The sequence below is a fragment of the Grus americana genome, chromosome 1 (assembly GCF_028858705.1).
Source record: "Grus americana isolate bGruAme1 chromosome 1, bGruAme1.mat, whole genome shotgun sequence".
NCBI classification, from domain to species: Eukaryota; Metazoa; Chordata; class Aves; order Gruiformes; family Gruidae; genus Grus; species Grus americana.
In genome coordinates this window covers 189,796,856-189,817,759 of record NC_072852.1, presented here as the reverse complement: position 1 = coordinate 189,817,759, position 20,904 = coordinate 189,796,856, and the positions used below count along the sequence as shown (strand labels likewise).

General features: G+C 42.7%; 1 protein-coding gene across 4 annotated transcripts in view; it reads right to left on the bottom strand.

Annotated features, from left to right (window-relative positions):
• WDFY2 (WD repeat and FYVE domain containing 2) overlaps positions 1 to 15,434 on the bottom strand; it is a 72,180-nt gene extending 56,746 nt beyond the window's left edge. Inside the window, exon 1 of one of the 4 annotated variants that reach the window (XR_008578296.1) lies at positions 15,155 to 15,431. Coding sequence is in view for 1 of the 4 variants with exons in the window: in XM_054835564.1 (XP_054691539.1) it covers positions 15,155 to 15,291 (137 nt within the window). In the remaining 3 variants the exon portion in view is untranslated. Of the gene's footprint in view, positions 1 to 8,600; positions 8,622 to 14,468; positions 14,559 to 15,154 lie in introns of those variants that run through there. The other 3 variants (XM_054835564.1, XM_054835584.1, XM_054835576.1) reach the window with 3 other exon arrangements.
• Between the last annotated feature and the right edge of the window lie 5,470 nt (positions 15,435 to 20,904).

Below are 20,904 nucleotides of genomic sequence, written 5' to 3'. Positions count from 1 at the left end.
GTAGATGCACTTCTCCAGTAATGTAAATATCAGCTGTGCTTCTGAAGCGCTTTTCCAATCCTCCTCACAATGAGGTCAGCAGCAAAACTCTCAAATGACACTGGAGCAGGGTGAAACCAACTGTGATAATTTTAGTGTTTGTTTATATATTGATATAAATATATATTGATATATATACACACTACTTCTTCCTAACGGGAGACACATAAGTGTCCCCATTTCAGTTGGTAAAGAAAAAAAAAAAAAGGACTGAAATAAATATCATGTGAATCCTCAGCCAGATACCCAAACGGAAACAGCTTGTACAAAAATAAGATATGCAAGACCATGGAAGAGAAACTTTCTCTCCACAAGCCTTTGCCCCAATGACATATGTAACTTCTGTTACACTAGCAGTAGCAGGTAAACTGGACAAGACAGAAAGGCCTACACATTAGTTACAGAACAAACATCTCTAGCTGTACAGTGATTTCTATTGCAAACATGAAGATTTAAGTTGATTATTATACCTGAAGTTTCTTATGCTTTTCTCAGGTAGAGAAACTCACAAGCTATTGACGTAGCACATTTTGTCTTCTTGGTTCCTTTGTGGCATCACCAGTTTTACTAGGAAATTAACGTTTCTTATCTTCTGTCCACCTTGAAGTTTTAATACAACCTTCATATCCTATTAGAGTTTTCAGTAGTCATTTGGCAGCAACACCAAAGATCTTACTGAAGCCTTGGTTACATGAAAAGATGTATGGCTGGCAAACAATGCTTGGAGTAAGGTCTGTGGTGACTCTGTGCCTAACTTACTTCAAGTATTTTAGGGACTGAAAGGAGCAGAAATGTCATTTTTATGACTGAAGATCTTCTCAAAGATGAAAAGCCTCGCTGCACAGGATCTCTGGACTTCCTTGATCTTCTCCAAGCTTTGCTCTACATTTAAATCACCTTGATGAAGAATTCTCCCTTCAGCTCATAACACCCAACTGTATATGCGTTTCAAAGGGGCAGATGATTAGTGGCTTGTATTTAAAAATTGGTCATTACTACAGCTTTGCACTGTATATGACTGAAAATATAGGACCAAAGCTTTCACTTGGCCTGAAACAGTGGAGGAACCATCACATTTATCAGAAGTGAGGCCTGGGCTCTTCTACGGGCAGCACAGGGAGCAACCCCAATGCAGGTGCAATGACACCAAGCCCACGGGAATGATGCCACCCCAAGACAAAGTAAGCAAGAAACAAGCTGGTGTGCAAAGAAGCATTCACATCCTGTCTCCCAGAGTTACAGGACATGATGAAGCAATGTTCTGCTCACATCAGTGATAGATACTTCCCTGAGTGTCAGAAGCAAAAGCTTGTGAAGACAAATTATCTTGACCCCTGTTGAGGAACATGAGGAGATGTACTCACATGGGTGAAAAGTCCAATGCTTGGGCCTCTGGTGGTGCAGCAAACACACACAGGGGTCTGACCAGAGGACCTGGCCAGAGAGGCCACGAGTGCCCCTTCTGCACTCCAGCAGGGTTCCAGCCCTGGCCACGGCCTCATGGGTTGCTGGCCGATGTTGCACGCAGGAATTTGGCAGCATGTGCACTTCTGCTTGGTGTCATGGGCCTGGGAGACCTGCCCTCCCCCAGACATCTGGTTGAAGTTAGTCTTAAGAATCTTCAAACTATTTTTGTCTCAAATTCAGGCTTTTTAAACTTATTGTTACGGATCTCAAATCAGCACAAAACTTTACAGGCAGATCAGTTTTAAGGTCTGTGTCTTGTTTAAACCAGTGGCTTAGTTTGATTTTGGGGGTTTTGTTGTTTTTTTTTTTTTTTTTTAATTCACAGAACCAGTTTCCCATAGGCAATCTGACTCCCCATTAGCAGGTATGGCCACATGATCTGGGTCCCCGGGAGATGTGAAACACACCTAGATTAATAAATGGCACAGGCCTGGGACCAGTCTCTGGCAGAGAGGCCACCTGGCATAAAAACCAGCAGCTACATCCAAGCTGTGTACCGGGAGCAGTCCCTGACCCAAGCTGACTCCCAAACCCTGTCTGTGGATTGTTTGACCCTGTGCAAATTGGCTCGTGGCAAGAACAGTGCCTGACAGAAACAACCATATGGTACAGCCAGCCAAATCCCCGTGCCTGAATACATAGCCTCACGCTATTTAATTTATTAGAAATACAGTCGTTATAGCAAGTCGCCCTGGGTTCAGCTGCCCATTTCTCCCAGCTGGTTCATGCAGTCATTGAGAAGAGGCACAATATTGATCCTGATGAAGCCTGCCCTACATACACCACGCTGTGCAATACTGGGCTTGTTTAGAAGAATTGGAAAGTCAGAACAAAGGCTTTGCTGTCTCTACTCACAAGAGCCCTCCTTTCTTGTTACCTTGTACACCACAATAATATCTCAAGGTGGTCCATATTTTCCTTCTTTTCCTCCTTTGTTTTTATTAGCCTGAGGTCAATATAAAAGGATTGGCCAGCAACTGAATAAACAGCAATTTCTAGCTTAACCAGTGTCATCACACACAGCCATAAACGGAAATCAAACTAAAAACAAAAAGATGAGCATTGCCAGAATAATGCTTCAGAGTATCACAATGGCTGGCTTTCAAATTAGGAGCCTGTCTGCAAACACAGGCAGTATCATTCATTTCTGGAAGAATACCATTGAGTCTGAGGTGTCAATACATGCACGTACACTGCTTTTTGAAACTACCATTTGCACTTTTTAATCTACATGCAAAACACTTGAATATAGATCACTGAGCAGATTTGCTTTTCCCACATCCAGAATTTTTGTCAAAATGGTTATTTTTCTACTTCTCTCACATCAGTTTGTATACAAAACACTTGCCTACATAGTTAATAGCCCTGGTTTTGTGAATAAGAGCTGAAAAACAATTACACTTGTTTCTAAAAGAATCTGGCTCTTTAAACCATGTAAAAATGTCTGTTTATGTCAAAAAGTGCATTTAAACACAAGCTCAGTTTTAGAGCAAAGGAAAGACACTGACCGAGGCAGACCAAGCCATTTGTTAGGCTTATCCAAGCTTCCTGCAGGTTACCTCAACATTTGCAGTCCTTGAGCTGTTCACACCATCATGTTCACACCTCGTAAAAAGCAGACAATGGTGTTCATTCTTGATTCCTCAAAAAAGAGTTTATAAGTCATCAGGTTTTTAGAAGGATGAATATAAGCTGTGACTAAAAGGACGCTGTGGATGAAACCAGTCAGGGATGGAGACTTCTTGGCTTGGTTTCCTGTTAATGAAAACTTATTAAGTAAATCCTCACCAAGCTTATCTCCTATCTACCAAAGAACCTACTGGGGAGGAGGGAAAGAAGGAGTAAAAGCATCCTAAATCACAGAGGAGCTTTCAGAATTCAAATAAGTTTATGCATTTTCAGGCACAACAGCATGTAAATTTTTTCCCGACAATCAGTACATTCATAACTCCCTTTCCCTGCTGCTTTCTCTGGTATCTAATATTGGTTAGACACAGTATCTGAGGAAAAGTTAACCACTAGAAACCTAAGGATCATGACCACTATCTTTTATAGCATTTTTTGTTTAACAAAAACCCCTACCTTTGCTTTTAATCTTCCACTCCAAAACCAACTTTGGAACTGAAGTAGTGGCACAAGCTACTGTGGGATTTCTTACCTTCCTGTTGGTCACATACTCCCCCACCATTCAGGCAACCACAAGGAGCATACAAAGGGGAAGATGAAGTGCCAAACAACAGAGCATGTCCCCCAGAGCAACGTCTGTAGCTGTGCAGCCCACAGAAACCCTGCCTGCAGCAGGGCTGAGGGCATATCTCGGCAACAGCCCACCATGTCTTGGCAACAGCCCACCGTGCTCAACAGGACTCCTCATCTGTCCGCGCTTCGAAGCTCAGGCTGCCACAGGACTCCAAGCACCACAGCAAGCTCTCCAAAATTTTATGTGCTTTTGCTTTTCGGCTACAAATAAATCTAGCAACAACAGGAATCAGAACATGAACCTGAAGGTTCAGTGTTTGTTGCGGATCTGAGCTGATGGCCCTGCTGAAGTCTGGCAGGATCATTTGCTAGTTGATATTTTGAAAGCCTGATGATGGATTTATTTATTCCCTCTCATTTACTGGCAGTTGCAGAAGTCAGCGAGAAGAGATTTGTTTATGAAGCCAGATTCGTTTCCTGAGGGGAAGAGACCGCGCTCTTCTCCGGAAACGGTTAAGTGCCTATACATTGTGTAACCAACCACTGCTACATAACATGCTGTGCCAAGTATGGTGGTCTACCACCCATCGCAGTTGATACTCTTTAGCTGCTTCCCCTGCTTTCTCCCGCCTGAAGAAAACCAGCATATGTCCACTCTTACCTGGTAATGGTAGCTAATACAGTCCCAAAACCTCCTATTACTCCTGACTTCAGATGCAACACAACCTAGAAAACATGGGGTAATATCAGACAGGCTTTCACTCGTCAGACAGTGCTAAAAGCCTCAGCTGCTAAGGCAGCACACAGAATGGCCCAGACAAGGCTCTGATAGACCTGACACACACTTTTGGAGCTTAATTGTAGTTATTTCAACTGAATGGGACACAAAATTGGGTTCAGTGGACAGAATAATATGCATAATTTCACTGCAGCAAAAAGCATCAACTTTTTGAATTGCGGTCATTAACTAACTTTAATCCAGGCTTAGGGAACAATAAAGCCAAAGGTGTCAATTTTGACTTGACAGGTATGTTATCTTCTCACCCTCCTCCCTCAGCAGAATTAATGTTGGGCCAGCTTTAGTCCTCTTTTCCCCCTGTTAGCACCTATCATACAGCTCTACTTCGATCTCTAGCTTTTAGCATAGGCAGAAGCAGATACTGATGAAAAAAAACAGTACCACAACATATTAAAAGCAAACGTTCAGTTGTAGAAGCCAAATGCAGGGCTCTTCAGCAAAGGTCCTGCCACCTCCCCTTGAGGTCCTGGCCAGCAGAAAGCAGGCTACATCGAGGCCGCTGCCTGACCAAGGAGTCCTGTGCCACAGGAGTTTGAAGCAGTGGGACCATCAGGACAAGAGCAGGCACAAGGGCTGTCTGCCCAGTGTTGTAGAACAGCACAAGCATGAGACATCCTACTGGACTTCCAGGAACTGCAGAAGTGCAATTTGCCTTTGACAGCAGCTTATTGCTGGTGAAGCTGCTGAAATGGCAAGTGACATAAAGGCATGATTTGCAAGTCCAGTCAAGACACCATGTAGAGCTGTCCCCTGCCATCAAAATGCTGCAGCTATCTTTAGTCAACCCTGCATGCAGTAAAAGCTACCACAGGCTATGCCCTTACCATCAAAGCAGAAAACATCTCCTCAGAAATTTTTCTTTAATCCTACGCCACGCACGGGCTGCTGTAAAACACCAGGCCTTCACAATGTCGATTTGAACCACTTGTTGGTTGACTCCGTAGCCCACATCTGCTCTAGCAAAACACAGAGCTGAGAGGTGGGGACAGAATTTCCTTGTATCAAACAGGAAAACAGGAATGTAGTAGGAGAGTGAGGTGATAACAGCTTAATAATACTAATGATCAAGAGGAAAATATTTAAAGTGAGAATAATTCAGCACATAAGCAAAATGGGTGCAAACTAGTTACAAATAAAATTTAAGCCGTCATTTCCAGTTTCATGGCACCAAGATTCTTGAAGTTTCCAACATATATAAAGGGGCAAAATACTTAATGAGAACCTGTCTCTTAAGAGAGATAAGGGGCAACTGTTTTAAATGAAAAGACAATCCCTGCTGGATCTTAGTGTAATAAACTGGCACAGAAACACACATATAGGCAAATACCTTACAGAATATTGAGTTCAACACTATGTTCAGCCAACATCTGCAACACAGGAAACCTCAGTTTGTATGTTGTCAGAGAAATGTCCAAATCAGAGGAGACATCTATAAGATAAGCTTTGCTGTACTGCTTCAGAAAGCCTAAACAGTAACAAGAAGGAAAGCATCAGAACAGACTCATTTTCAGTGCTCTCCTGCTTCATCTTACCTTGCATCACAATAAACCTACTGGATTTCCTCTTTCAGTCCCTGCCTATTTCTTTTTTTATTCCAAGCCATGGATAAGCTAAATAGTGTGGAAGTTGGGGACTGTTGGTACCTACATATCTAAATCTTGAAACCATTGTACCAGAAGGATACGTACCACTTATCTGAACCAACAGCAAAACCCTCTCTCATCTCCCATCCTCTAGCACACATTAGTTTGCATAAATGTAATTATATTTTTGCTATACCTTATTATCTTTCAAGCTAAAGTAAAAGCTTCAACTCATGTTTAGACTTCACTACAGGTTGTTTTTTTTTAAAAAAAGCTGTTTACTTTAAGACCCTAAAGTACTCCACAAGACAGATGCACCACCTGCTTAAGAATACAGTTAAGCCTTTATTTGCTATTATAAGTGAATTCAAAGCTGAAGGTACATTTATAAAATTTGCACTCGCTGCTGGAGTTGCAAAATCTCATTATCTGTCATGTTCTAAACACAGGCAAGGATCTTCTCTCCATATCCCTTCAAGACAGGGCACTGTATCTGCTCTGTCACCTGAATCCAGATAATTCTAATCCAGATAATTCAACCTGGTGGCAAAATAGGCCAATTCTCATTAGGACAGCCTTTTCCCAGATTTCTCTCCACAGGACTCAACTCCTAAGGAAACCACTATTACAGACTTGTAAAGGTCAAAAGCATTGCCTTCTGGGGCTGATCGATCACTACCGTTATTTCAAAAACCTGCTAAGGACATCGATCTTTTACCTCGCAGTAAGAGGGAACGGTACAGGATTTGGAGAATAAAAGACAACTTTAGATCAAACTTCTTGGTAAACTTGGCAGTAGAACAGCAGTGAGTACTCTTCTACCCAGAAATGTGCTTTGGCATCGCCTTCAATTCAGTGCTCAAAACCTTAAGAGTTCCCTGAAAAACTTAAATTAAGTGGTGAATACACATGGTATGACAAGCAAAGCCCATATGTTCAAAGTCTGGCCAAGGTTAGTTACACAACGCTATTTCCTGCAGCCTGACTAAGAGAAAAATTAAAACACCACTTTTTTTTTAACCCAGCCTCCACAACTGTTCTCCCTCTTATGACAATGAAGGCTGTATTTTGTCTATCTAAAATTTCAGCACAGACTAATTTGCAAAATTTATTACCTGCTTTCTGATAGCCAAATATCCATTCTGACAGTTATTTATGTGCAGTTTCAAGCCATCAGGCACACAGACTGTGACACACGAAGAACTCTGAGAGATGCATATGGTTTCGTGATTATGTAAAGCCCCCTCCCTGGAGGACTGCCTGGTAAACTGGCCCTCTCCTGCTTCTCCTTTCACGAAATTGTCCTTTTCCTTCTCCAGGCTTGCTCCAGCCACTCACCCAATCTGCTTGCCGGGGTACTTGCCATTCCCATGCAGATCTTTGTTTTATAGTTTTCCCATTTACTGCACTTCATACTTCACCTCACAAAAGTATAAAGAAGGAAGTTTTATTTTCTCTTTCCTAAAAAAACCCATGCAGGACAAGGCTCTGCTCAACAGGATGTGTCCCACTGCGTGTAGCTATTCTCAGCACCTCGTGGCCACCGCTCCCGTCCCCTCCCATGGTGCCCCCATCACAGCCTGTCACATCCTGCGGCACCATGACTGCATCCATCACTCCCTCACACCATATGCAGAAGGGAAACAGCTGCGGTTTTTCTTGCTCCTGTCTTTGCAACAGACTACTCTAGGGAATACTGCAATTCTCATCAAATCCCTAGGCAAATATACGCAGATACTGGCAGAGTTTTATATAAAACCACTCATATTTGACAGGTGTGTGACAGAAACATGATAGGCAAATCAATTAAACATGGCTTATTGCATGCTTTTATGCAAATGACCTTCCAATGTCCGAGAAGTTACAGGGCACAGAACACAGTGATGTACATAAGATTCTTGTGCAAAAGCCAGTTGCTCTCCTTACGGCGTTGCACATCATTTACAAAGCTTTTAGAGCTCCTGAGCCCAGGAGCAGTGTGTGCCCGCATTACACCCTCCCATTTTCTCCTTCTCATTTTTTCTCTTAAGACTGTTACAAAAAACAGGCTGAGAGAGTTCAGCCTGGAGAAGAGAAGGCTCTGGGAAGACCTTACAGCAGCCTTCCAGTACCTGAGGGGGCCTACAGGAAAGCTGGAGAGGGACTGTCTACAAGGGCATGGAGTGATAGGACAAGGGGTAATGGCTTTAAACTGAAGGAGGGTAGATTTAGATTAGGTATTAGGGAGAAATTCTTTACTGTGAGGGTGGTGAGGCACTGGAACAAGTTGCCCAGAGAGGTTATGGATGCCCCATCCCTGGAAGTGTTCAAGGCCAGGTTGGATGGGGCTTTGGGCAACCTGGTCTAGTGGAGGGTGTCCCTGCCCCTGGCAGGGGGCTTGAAACTAGATGATCTTTAACAGTCACTTCCAACCCAAACCATTCTATGATTCTAACATTTTATAAAACTTGTGCCACTTTCGAGCAGTTCTCTTGCACGTATTATCAAATAGCTGAAAGATGTTGCTGGGAAACCTGTGCACAGATGACCGTCAGCAGATACCATGCAGGAACTGGTGCAGCTGAAGAGAGGGAAAGAAAAAAGAGTGTGCCTCAGTAACCAAAATACTATAAGGCAGATCAAACAAGCTACTGACATATTTCTGTTGTGCTACGATTTCACATGCTATTTGAGACCTTCAGCCTGCTAAGTGACCCTCAATGGAAGGCCAGACTTACCAAACTAGCCTGGTAGCTTCAAAACTGTTGCAATACCTTTATTTTAAGGTAAATGTAGCTGTTTAATGCTGCAGCATCACTGCCTCTTCTAGCCATCTTTAGCTTTAGGAGAAAAAACAAGTTTCCTACAACATTACATTTTTAGTTATATGTGCGCTCTGTACTGCACATACTCCATAACGAGCATTTGTTTTTCTTCCAGGGGCTGCAAGGCACACACAGAGGTGGCATTGTGCAGTCCCCTCTCAGCTGCAGAACTGGAGAGACTGCAGGGGAAGGTCACCAAGCCTGACAGAGACAAGACACACTGATGAGTGATCCAGCCTCTGTGTAAGCAGATGCCGGTGAAAATAAGACGGGGTCAGGGAAGACAAGAAGAAAAATGAGAACTGGTTAATATGTGAGGCAGATGCACCATCCTGAAACTTGCTGCAGTCCAAGAGTGTTGTTCAGCAACTGGCGGAAAAAGAGGTTACCATGAGGCAAATGGAAGGTGTATTAAGTAGCTCTTCTTATTCCAAATAAAGCTTGTAAGATAAGATACATGCATCTACACCTTTTATATAAAAAATAATTTCTAAAACAGAGAGGTGAGTAAAAACCACTGCATGTCTGACTAAATGCTCAAGCACCTAATGTTCCACTCTTTTGAAGCCTAATTGCACTGCTGAAACTGGGTCCATACAAGTCATGGTCCAAGTCACATCATATCACATTTTTGCAGCTGCCACCTTGCAGTCAAGAGATTTACTCAATACAACTGCAGGAGTTGCACCAACTGTGCATTGACCTACATGAGCTAGCAGTTGCAGGATAGCTCAAATCAAAGACAAGACTAAATGCTAGTGCTTTAAATCTTTAACTGACACTAAGAGAACGACACTAAGGGAGAGCATCCTAAGACAAGGGATATATAAGCTTTGGCAAACTTCAACAAGTCATCTCCTGGTGGCACTTTGTGCCACAGGGCTTAAAAAATACATTGCAAGGCCTCCCACAAGTTACAAAGTAGAGTTTATTATCCTCCACCAGTACTCAGCAAAACATTGTATGTGATAGTCCCAGGATATTGGCAGCTCAACAGGATACATGTTAGTCAAATCAGGAACAGTTACTTTTCAACATCTGCAACAATTTCTGATTCCAAGAACTTTTGGACTTCCTGTCTTCTCTTAAACCTCTTGCCAGCATCCACTTTTTTCACTCAAACAGCCAGCACTAACCTCCACCCTGAGATTCATTCCAAACACAGTCATCAAGTTGCAACACATCCAATTAGTTAAAAAAAAAAAAAAAATCAGAGCAAACAAGTTGCATCTACAGCAATAGGTCTCTTACGAACCTTTGCACTGTTAATGTAGAGTTCCTTCACTTCTCAATATTTTTATTGGTGACCAATGTTTTTATCAAAATTTAAAGAACCTCCAGGCAGGAACCAGTCTTTTCACACCTGTGAAGAACATCCACACTTTCTGCAGTGCTTAAACTACTGCTCATGCTGCAATAACCTGGGTGAGGAACCTACAGGCTTGAACTGACAAACATACACAGCCAGCATCCAAATCAGTTCTCACACCACCTACACTTCTGCTGTGAACCAACAGCCACACACAAAGTAGAGCGGCCATCAGTGACATAACCCTGTGTTTGGATGAGAATTACAAACCTGCATTGCAACCATAGCTCTGCAAAGTAATTGCTTTCTACCACTCCGCCACAGGAGAAAGGAAACCCAGGGAGTTTACTGAGTGTCTGCAGTTTCTTGTGCCCTGCCTGGATGCAGCACCAGGTGAAGAGTCCAATCTTTCCATCAGAGGCGTTTCGCAGGCATGAACTATAATGCTATATGCATTATGCCCTGGATCTGGACAAGAAACCATGAAGGAGTAAAAGATTGCTTTTGATATATTTATGGGTGGAAAGATCACACTTCTCCATGCTAAAAGGCATGTCAGCAGGATGCAAAAGACAACCCCCACATTTATTGTCACATATGCACATTCCCATTCCTAGTTCACCATTAGTTTAGCAAAGTCGAGATTTCATCTGCAAACGACAGTCATTCATTTTTTTGTACTCCCTAAAAATCCTGCTAGTTGGCATACTCAGAAGACAAGTCTTGGAAAAACAGCTTAAGTGCACATCTGCATTTAAAAACCTCTTAAGTACACATCTGTATTTGTAACCTCAAACTATAAACCAAACCTAGCAATATAAGCTCTGCACAGTTTTCTCTATGTGAGATGAAGACACTAATATGAACACACATGACAGTCTGGGTTTATACAGCGATCCATACAAAGAAGCTGAGACATCTCAGTTCAAAAGGAACTTAAGATGATACAAGGTAGTGGAAAAGACAAAGGTCTCTCTTCCCCTATTTAAAAAAAATAATCCTATTTCATCAATATTTTCTTCCTACACTTTGTCACCTTCTAGGTGACTAGAATGTCTGTTTTTTAAAAAGAATGGATTTTGACAATTTTCAGTTGACTGTGAAAGCTTTTACCTTCCATGAATACTTTAAGGAGAACAGTTCTTGACTGCAACACCTACATTTCCAAGGTCCATAGCATCGAAGTGAACACAGAACTCTCACTCAAAAGAGGGCATAGACCAGGGTTCATAATTATCAGAAAGTTGCCTACACCAGCACACGTCTAAGATTTCCTCACCTACAATATAGCTAGCGTAAAAAAAGTTGGCTAGTGGCAAAGTGCACATTTACTACGATGACACCTAGCCCCCTCCTGCAAGTCTTGCATGGTGACACATGATCAGCGCATCAGACACCCAGATGAATTAGCACTCACATCACTGGCAGGCTCTTGAGAAACACAGAGGTGTGCCAACAGCAAGAACTGCTTGCACTGAAAGCTGAGTGACTCAGTGCACCTCTCCCATTGTATACCCATGCTCAGGTAAGATTAATGACACTAAATCTTCTTTGGAGCTCAGAGTTAGATATGTCTGAACTTGACATGCCAGTGACCTACTTTTCAGACGTGCCCAACACCCACATCTCCCTCTGAAGACAACAAAAGAGAAGGATGCTCAGCAATTTTGAAATGGTAGCAGATGCTTTTAACACACAAGAAGCTGATGACAATTTAGGGCTAGCTGTGCACATTAGGAAAATCCCATTATAGCTTCATGTGTAGCACCTAGGGCATTCAATGCTATGGACCACTCAAGACTCTACACCTTTGGATATACGTGTCTGTTCGTTCCACCCATTTGCTGGCAGGCAAAAGAGCATGGATGAAAGCTAATAATTTCTTTCTTAGAGCCTTCCTGCATTAGATTTATACATTCTTGGATAACAAATGCTGCCACTCCTTTAACTGTCACCTGCCTAGACAGGTGCATCCCTTTTCCTCAGAAGGAAAACCCAAAAAAGATTACATCTTATCCCCCCACAATGCACACCAGTTGTACTGCAAAGAGACACAGGCTCAGTCTATTTTGCCCTAGTAAGGAATTAGCCAAATTAACTAAAACTAGGACAAAATGCACATCATTCAACTAACATGACTGACTAGGATTCAGAAGAGAAAATATGTAGAGCATACAGGTGATGTACACTGAAAAGAAACTCCAACCTTGCAGATTATTTAAAGTTTAGATAATCTAGTTAAATATGTAAACCCCCTCCCAAGATTCCTTCTCTCCCCCTCTCTGACATTCTTTATGAGGAATAAGCACACTCTCTTTTATTACTTAGTTTTCATTTTATTTCTTAAAATATGTGCATGTATATGCTACAAATACAATGATTGAGGGCTATATAATGCATGACTATGTCTGCAAGCTATAGCTGAAACCACTTCCGTGTCTTCTAAACCCAGATAAAACCACTGGTGCCATACAAAACAAAGACTAGGCACCGAGCTCCTGCTTTGAAGGGTTTACGGATATAGAGCCACATCACGCACCAAAGAAAACCTTTAAAGCAGTACCTAGTAGCTGTGAATGTTAAGACTATGAACAACTTCAACAGTGATATATGTTCAGCAATTAACCAGTGAACCAACAGAGAACTCCCTGCTCTTTGTCTCCACAAGACCTGTCCTCCCCAGCCTGAAGCAAGTGCTGGAGATGGCAAGTACTTCATTCCAGCTGAAGCTCTTTGTAAAAGTTTCAGAGCATTTATCTCATATGAGCAGTACATATCACCAAAACTCACTTATTTGACTAACAAGTAAAAAGACAGATAACATCTCCATAAGCGTCCTTTACAGTTTCCAGGAATCTCTAAAAGCCCTCCACATTCCGAGGCCATTAAACAACCACATCAACACTAACACTGGAAGGCAGGTCCAAACAGGAAAAGGTACCATAAGGATCTGCACAAGCCTAATCATAAGCCACAGGTATTGAAAGGCCAGTAAACTATGCTTTTACCCCAGGTGTCTTGAAACCTCCAACCTGCGACTCCCAACCTGCTATTCCTTCCAAATAAGTTTTAGACTGGACCTTCTAATTACAATAAAAATGCTAATTCAGGCAGAAAATGAAAGAAAAAGCCATCAATCAACATCTTCCTGCCTAAAGAAATGAAAGGCATGATGCTTATAGCATCTCAAAGACACTGCAAACCAGCCCCACAAGCAGGCAAATTACCTGGTTAGTGCCTTTAAGCAGAAAATAGCCTGGGAACCTCCAGACTTACTACAGTATTTTAATGTCGGTAGAACTATCCTGTATCACCAGCAAAACTTTAAATTTCTATCAGCGCATCTAGCAGCAGATGTCTTTACTTGGTTTCATCACCAAGCAGGACCTAACTCACCTACACCAGGGGCTTGCTCTGGCATGGGAAGGAAGAGGGATGGTTGCTCATGAACTAGCGAGTTTCTTAGTGTGAAACCTCTGGTTTTCACCTCACCATTTCTTTCTTGAACCTGACATCTCAGTTATTAGCGAAACAAAGATCTCTGATCAATCCCCTTTTCTACACAGAAATATCAACTTGGAGCATCAACATATTCTCAACAACTCAAATGTGCTAAACCAGCACAAGCTACTGAGAATGGGAGAGGCGGAGATTGAGAAACACCTATACGAGAGCAAATGAATTTCAGGAATACTTTCTCACAGATAAAAAGAATTGGCTGAGTAAGCCTAACAAGCTACAATGAGCCAAAACACACTCAAGCTTTAGTCAGCTTCACAATAAATACATTAAAAATGTAAAGACAACAAAATCACGAGCACATAGCAATGTAAAACTCTTCTTAAAGTCCCTTTGACAGTGTACTTGTTTTACATAGCTCAGTTTCTCTTGCTATGATGCATGAGAGCTCAATCGGAGATCACAGTTTAGATGAACTTAAATGATCTTAAATTTGCACATATGTGACAACTAGCCAAAAACTAACTTGCAATGAGGACAAAGTCAAGATGAAAGAAATACTGACAGTTTTCTGGAAAGCTAGCAGAGACATAAAAACCAACACTCAATAGGATAACAGGCATCCAAGAGAAACAGTCCACCAAAAAAAAAAAAAAACCAACCCAACTTGAGAATCGAACCATATTCACTCATGGGTCAACATTTGCCTTCCAGACTGGGGACACAGGTTACAGCATGCACCTGAGTTGCAAAGAAAACCCCGCTTAAAATAATTATTTATGGACTCCGCAAGAAAACCAAGCTCTTACTTTAAAGGCAGGCACCTTCAGGATGGAGTTCTGAAGCTTCAGCTGCAGGGCTGAATTAAGTTTGAGCTCTTTCAGAAGAGACAGAGCTGCCTCTGGGCAGCCTCAGACCCTGCATAGCACAGCTAAACTGCCTGAAAACATTCTCCTCTTTGGCAGCTTTACAACACGGGATTTAACTCCAAGATCTTATCACTGAGACACGGTATTTTTAAACAATTACCAAGAAATGTTTGGAGAGGGGAAACAGGAACCAAAACTACTGTTTTAGCCAATGCCACCGCAATCTTTAGGCAAGGTCAAAGATCTCCACAGCCTCCCCATCGATCCTTGTGAGGAAGGCTATCTCAAATCCCATTTTACCCACGTTAAGAAAAGTCACTCAAGTCCCACAAGTTTCAGCAGCACGCCAGTCCACTCATTGCCCTGACCAACCCGGTGGTGCAGGAGATGACGGACCCCAAGCTGGAGACCCTTACCCCAAGCTCCATCCCCTCCAGGACCAGATGTGGCTGCCTAAAAGCAATGTCCCCATACCGGACCACCGCAACCCTGATGTTTTGCCCGGACTCCGGTGGTGGAGTCACATCAGTGATGGTAGTGGTCTGTCACCACCATCACTCGTCGGTGATGGTGGAAAGTGACAGGCCACGGCCCCGCAGGACCTGTGGAGGCCCGCTCCCCGGTACCTGTCCTCGGAGACGCTGATGACCCCGTCCTCCTTGGGCACTATCGCTGCCATGTTCACCACCTCCTGCGAACCCTCCACTTTGTTGAGCAGGAGGGGCTTGCGAGTCAGCGCCTTGGGCTGAGGCTCCGTCGCCATGGGCGCCGCGGGGCCGGCGGGCACCGCCGCTGCGGCCGGAGGAGGCTGCGGCCGGGGAAGGCGGCCCGCACCGCCGAGGCGGAGGAGGGACTTGCCGGAGCCGGGCACCGCCGCGGGCTCCCTGGGAAGCAGGAACCAACGCGGCGGCGGCGGCAGCGGCGGCACCGCCCCCGAGCCGGGCTGGGCTGGGCCGTGCCGGGCGGGGCGGTCTGACGGGGGCGGGGGGAAATGGCGGCCGCCCGCCGCCATCTCGTAGTGCCGGCTTTCTGCGCCGCGCCTTTGCGAAGGAAAACCTTCGGGCGGACGGTGGTTTAAGCACACACCTCGTCCAGTCACCGCCTGCCCAGGGGTCCGGGGTGTCTGGGCAGAGCGCAGGTACGCTTCAGGGGGCAGCAGCCAGGTAAACGCGTCCCGTTTCTGACAAGTACCTAGTGATCCTCCTTTGGCATGGTTAGACTGCTTTGCTGTCCGTCCCGTAGTCACATTGCTGTGAACCCTTTTGCGGAAAAAAGGGGAGCAAAGATCAAAAGGGGCGATTGCTTCCCTCGGTTTACATTCCTTTTTCCCCACCTGAGTTTATCTTGGGACTGAAGGTCAGCACGTGAGGTAACGACAGGATTTCTGCTGCTACTTTAAACGGTGGGACCTTGTTGTATTAAACTTGCTGTAGTATTTTCTCCATCACACAACGTTTACATAATTGAACAATTTCTACATGAATTTCCGTATTCCGTGTTGGAAATGAGTGAAATAGGACACAGGGCCAGCCCGGGCAGAGGTAAGGCGGCAGGCAGGGGGTCGTGGCAGGATGGCAGTGGAAATTCACCTCTGGAGAGCTTATTCCTAAGGGAAACACAACAGACTTCCAGCAGCTCCTAATTTTCGTCAAGATGCTACTTTTCCACTCGCTTTTCCTGATGGATTCATTGAGGTCCAAGAAGGACAGGTAACTTAAGCAAAGTGCCATGCTAAACCCAGTGAAAAAAGCACTTCTTCCTGAGGTATACGCCAAACTTTCATAATCTGTCTCAAAAGATTCTGGAAAATCATGCTCAGTGTCTGAACTGTTGTCCTACATCACAGCAGATCGGAGAGCATTATTTCAGCTGTAACTTTAGATTTACCCACACTAAGCCAACAAGCAGCAGTTCTCTGAAAAAACTCAGTGCTCCTGCCCATCAGGAGAAACACTGAGGAGACTTGTAAGACTTCAGGTATGAAAAACCCAAAGATCAGTTTACTTCTTCTCTGGGAGAAACATACAGCGACATCAGCAACAGAACAAGGACGCAAGTAGGCACTCGGGATTATGTTGCCTATGTAGTAGATATAGGCAACAGAGGAAAGATACAGTAATTTTTTTTTGGCAGAAACAAAGTTTCTGTTTAGTAATCTGTGTTATGTTAAACAAACAAGCAGTATCTGCAGGACCACAGCAAGACATTTAAGCTTTATTTAACTAAACTATTAGAGGTTAAGTGTACTGTGGAGGGAAAGCTCTGGTTGGCAACAGCTGATGGCTGTATAATGGCTTATAGGAAATGATTCTGCAGTCTCAAACTATTTCCCAGAGGATGTGTGATTGCATTAGATAACATCTCTTTCTCACAATTCTTAGAAGGGAAGTACTATTAAAGAGGCAAATACAAATCCTCTTACTGCTATGGATGATCCTGTGGTCCAAGGGTAGACCTACAGCTAGAAATGCTTGTCTCACTACTTGATGAGACGTGTGAGATACTCTTTGAAGATGTTGATAAACTTGATAGTTTTCAGAATAGACGTATATCTAAAAATGTCTTTTAAAACTGAAGTCTGGCAAGGTCTCCTGTCTTTGCAGTTGTTTGCATGCAAGACTGGGCACCATGCATCACTGACAGATGAACAGAGGCTGAGTGTGTGCTGGAGACAGCAGGCTGCAGGCTCTCAGGAGACCCAAAATACTTTTTGTCAAAAAGGCCTTTAAGGAAGCAAGTAATGGAGAAAATGAGTGTTTTCATGGGCAAAGGCATGGTTCACACTGGACTGGAAATACATCCTACATATCCCCCAAATTAGCTGGATTTTCTTCAATTGCCTATTGAAACATACTACATTTCCTTATTAACCTTGTCTCTTCTATATCCTTAAACAGTTTCAGGTCCAACACTATTCCTTCAAGGTTTAAGACACTGTTTGGAAGAAAACACTGAAAGGGGGGCATGCATTTTGGACCAAAGTCAAATACTAACAATATGCTGAAATGAAATATAAGCTTTATGTAAAGGTTTGATCTTTGGAAATAAGTTAACCGGGGGGGGCGGGGGGGGGGGGGGCGGAAACAAACCCACAATGCAAGAGAGGATCCAGCCAAGATAAAAATCTTAAGGGCATGTTTTAAAGCTTATCTGTAATGGTGACTTCCTCCACAAGACCAGGAAGGTACTTGAATAATAGAAAGGTGTCCTGAGGTCTAGTACATCACTTTACCAGGTGTCCAAACTTGAGGTCAATGCTCTCCTCTCCCCTATAAGATGGGGAAATATGGTTGGGAAATTATTGCACACAAAACCAGTTTTTCTATGACTGAGGGAAGAAAAAGTAATGCATGGAAACCTGGGGAGAGGAGGAAGGGAAGCAGAGAAGAAATAGATTTCAAAGTGAGACGGGAACCTGGAGCTTCCTCCTGCATTCCACCCAACAGGCTAAAAGAATATTGTCATAATGGTGGAATAGGCATTGAAATTACCAGCAAGACCTGAGTGTTCTCCCAGATCTACTGTTGTCACACACAATTTAATCAAAAACTTTTAAAAAACAATTTTCCCATAATGACCAAAGCTGATGGACAAAAAGACTTCAAGTTAGAATTGCTGTAGACATCAAGTTTAATGAGTACCTACAGAAGCAAAATTAGAGTAGTTTAGAAAAGTGTTTCCCCATATAATTGAAAAAAAATCCATAAAGTATATCTTAGAAATACTTCCTAGCAGGTGTCTTTTCATTTTCTGTCATAGCTTTCAGGTCAAATTGCATGGATTAAAAATATTGCTAGGATGGAAAGCAAAATGACTTAGTAACTGAAATTGAAGCCAAAAAAAGCAAGCTTATTTAGTTCTTTTTTCTACATTCAAAAAACCATAGGGTTAAGAATTATATGATGCTCCACTGGTATGTGCTTTTTGCAGGAAATCACAAAAATTACATGGGAGGAAATTTATATGAGGACATCATTTAAAGGCTCTTTTTCTTGTTAACATAAATTCTGAATCGGTAGAAAGTGTGATTACTTGTGTAGTATGCTTGGATTATTTGAACTTTCTTGGAAAAGAGTATCTGTTAGTAACACGGAGTGAAAAACAAGATGAAAAATGCAGCTTACTTTATACTGAATTAATATTACCTCATCTTTGTTTCTTAGCATAATTTCTCTTACTCTGCGTTTTGGCATGCCACCACGGTAAATGAAACAGCCTTCCCTCTGTTAGTTTTGGCCTTTATTTTCTTGATGCAGGTTGACTTTCACTCTTTTGCTTTGGATAGAGCAGCATTAGGCTGCTTGCATGTGAGCAGTAACAGTGGCTCATGTATTCATGTACAGGATGACGACAGAAGACCTCTGGGAAGAAGCAGTGCTGGTTTGAACCAATGCGTTCACACACAGTGGAGCCACTTTCCATGCCCTCATACCGCACCAGAGCCTTGGAGGACTTTCTCCAATTCCTCATCTGCAGTCTTGTTCGAAGCTTAGGAGTTGGAGCAAATAGAATTCCCCATCTTCTCTGGCAATTTGCTTTAAAAGCTGCTCTCTGGCTCCATCTTATGTTTTGTTTGTTGGGTTTCGGATTCATTTTATTTATTTATTTTGGTTTATCAGGCTGAGATTCTTCTGAGTTTTACAAACTAAATGTGTTTAAAAAAAGTACGTAATCACATCTTGTGTGACAGTTCAGACAAGCAGGACCTGCAGGTGAAACAGGTGGCCCAGAGAGGAGGTGGCCAGAGGTCTCCAGCTCTGCTGCTAGCCCTGTATTTAGATACTCCTGTCTGCAAAGCTGTTACTTCTCTAACAGGAGGGGAAATCCCCTGGCCAAAAAGCATGGCAATATGTTCTGTTTTGGTGTAATTGTAGCTTTTCAGCAAAATTATGATCATTACATGATCTGGCAACATAGTGATATCTCGCATACCTTTCAGCTGAAACTGGGGAGCACTGGGGCCACTGAGTAGGAGTGGGACAATTTCATAAACAAGTTGGCCTCTTTGGGGATGTTAAGAAAAACAGGCCTTTCATAAAGTGCTCAACAACAATAAAAGCCATCTTAATAATCCCAAGAACAGGCCTTTAATAAAGAAAAGGCCATATTAATAATCCCAAGAACCAGCCTTTAATAAAGAAAAACTATTTTATGGCAATTAAATTTTAGGCCCAAACTATCCAACATGTGCCCCTTTGAACCATTAAGTAATCTGATTCCAGTTGCTCTCACTCTGCAAGAGGGGGACTAGTGTGGGAGTGAAACTGCAGTTTGACTGATTCAGTGCTTAAATTTAAAACTGCTCCGTTGACAGCGAGCCAGATTTCAGCTTCTGAGGCCTCTTCCTCAATCACCCATGCAAAACCGAAGAACTTATATACACAAAAGATAACCACATTAAAAAAGGTAAAACTACTTGGCAACAAGTAGAGCTGCCTCTCAATAGCTGTCGAACTTGGCAGTGTTTTATTCTCTCCCATGCTTTTCTTCCCTGCCTATTTGTAAACTAAATGTTTTCCAGCTTTACAGTATATGAGATTTACAATTTCTTCAAAACTTGCACTTCTATGCAACTGCAAAAATACGTGCTTAAAATTCTCTCCTCCTGTTTTGTCCACGGTGATAGCCTTCATAAGATAGTTACTGAAAAATATTTTTAATTTCAGATGCTACATCATTCTTGGAAGCATGTGGGAAACAAATATAGATGAGCTCTTTATATAGAAAGGCAAACTTCACAGAGCACCAAAATGTTCTGTGGAAAATTCACTTGTCCATCTTGCTTAAAAATACAAAACTTGTTATAAAAATGCACCCCCAAATTCAGACATTGCTCCTTATTTTGCTCCAGGTATTTATCAGTCACACAATGAATAGTACTGCCTATCACATTTCTATTAGTAAACCCTACATGCTCGTTGTGACAGTTTTCTTTTATATTTCATTAGTTTCGTTTTATGTGGGCATTCAGAAAATGAGGACCTATCAGAAACAGCTTGAATCTGCTATAGGTCAAAGTTATGGAGAAAAAGATTAGCTTTAAAAAATACGCGTGACAGTATCACCATGTAGCACCTTATCGAGAAGAAATACACTCATTTTTAGCTGCCATGCAAGTGCTGTTGGCTTTGTAACTGACTGTGAACATGTGAGAACAAAAAAAGTGATGCTGTGTCAGTGTGTGGGCTGCAAATGAGAACTCCTGGCTCACACATTTTGCCCCATAAGCAGTTCTGGCATTGTATGCAGTCTTATTGCTGTTTCCTTTGTCCTCATTGATCCTGCTATAGTATTACTCACATTTTGGGCTCCCGACTTGCTGTAAAAAAAACCCTCTGTAATTTAATTCACTGTCTTTTTGGTGGAACTTTCTGAC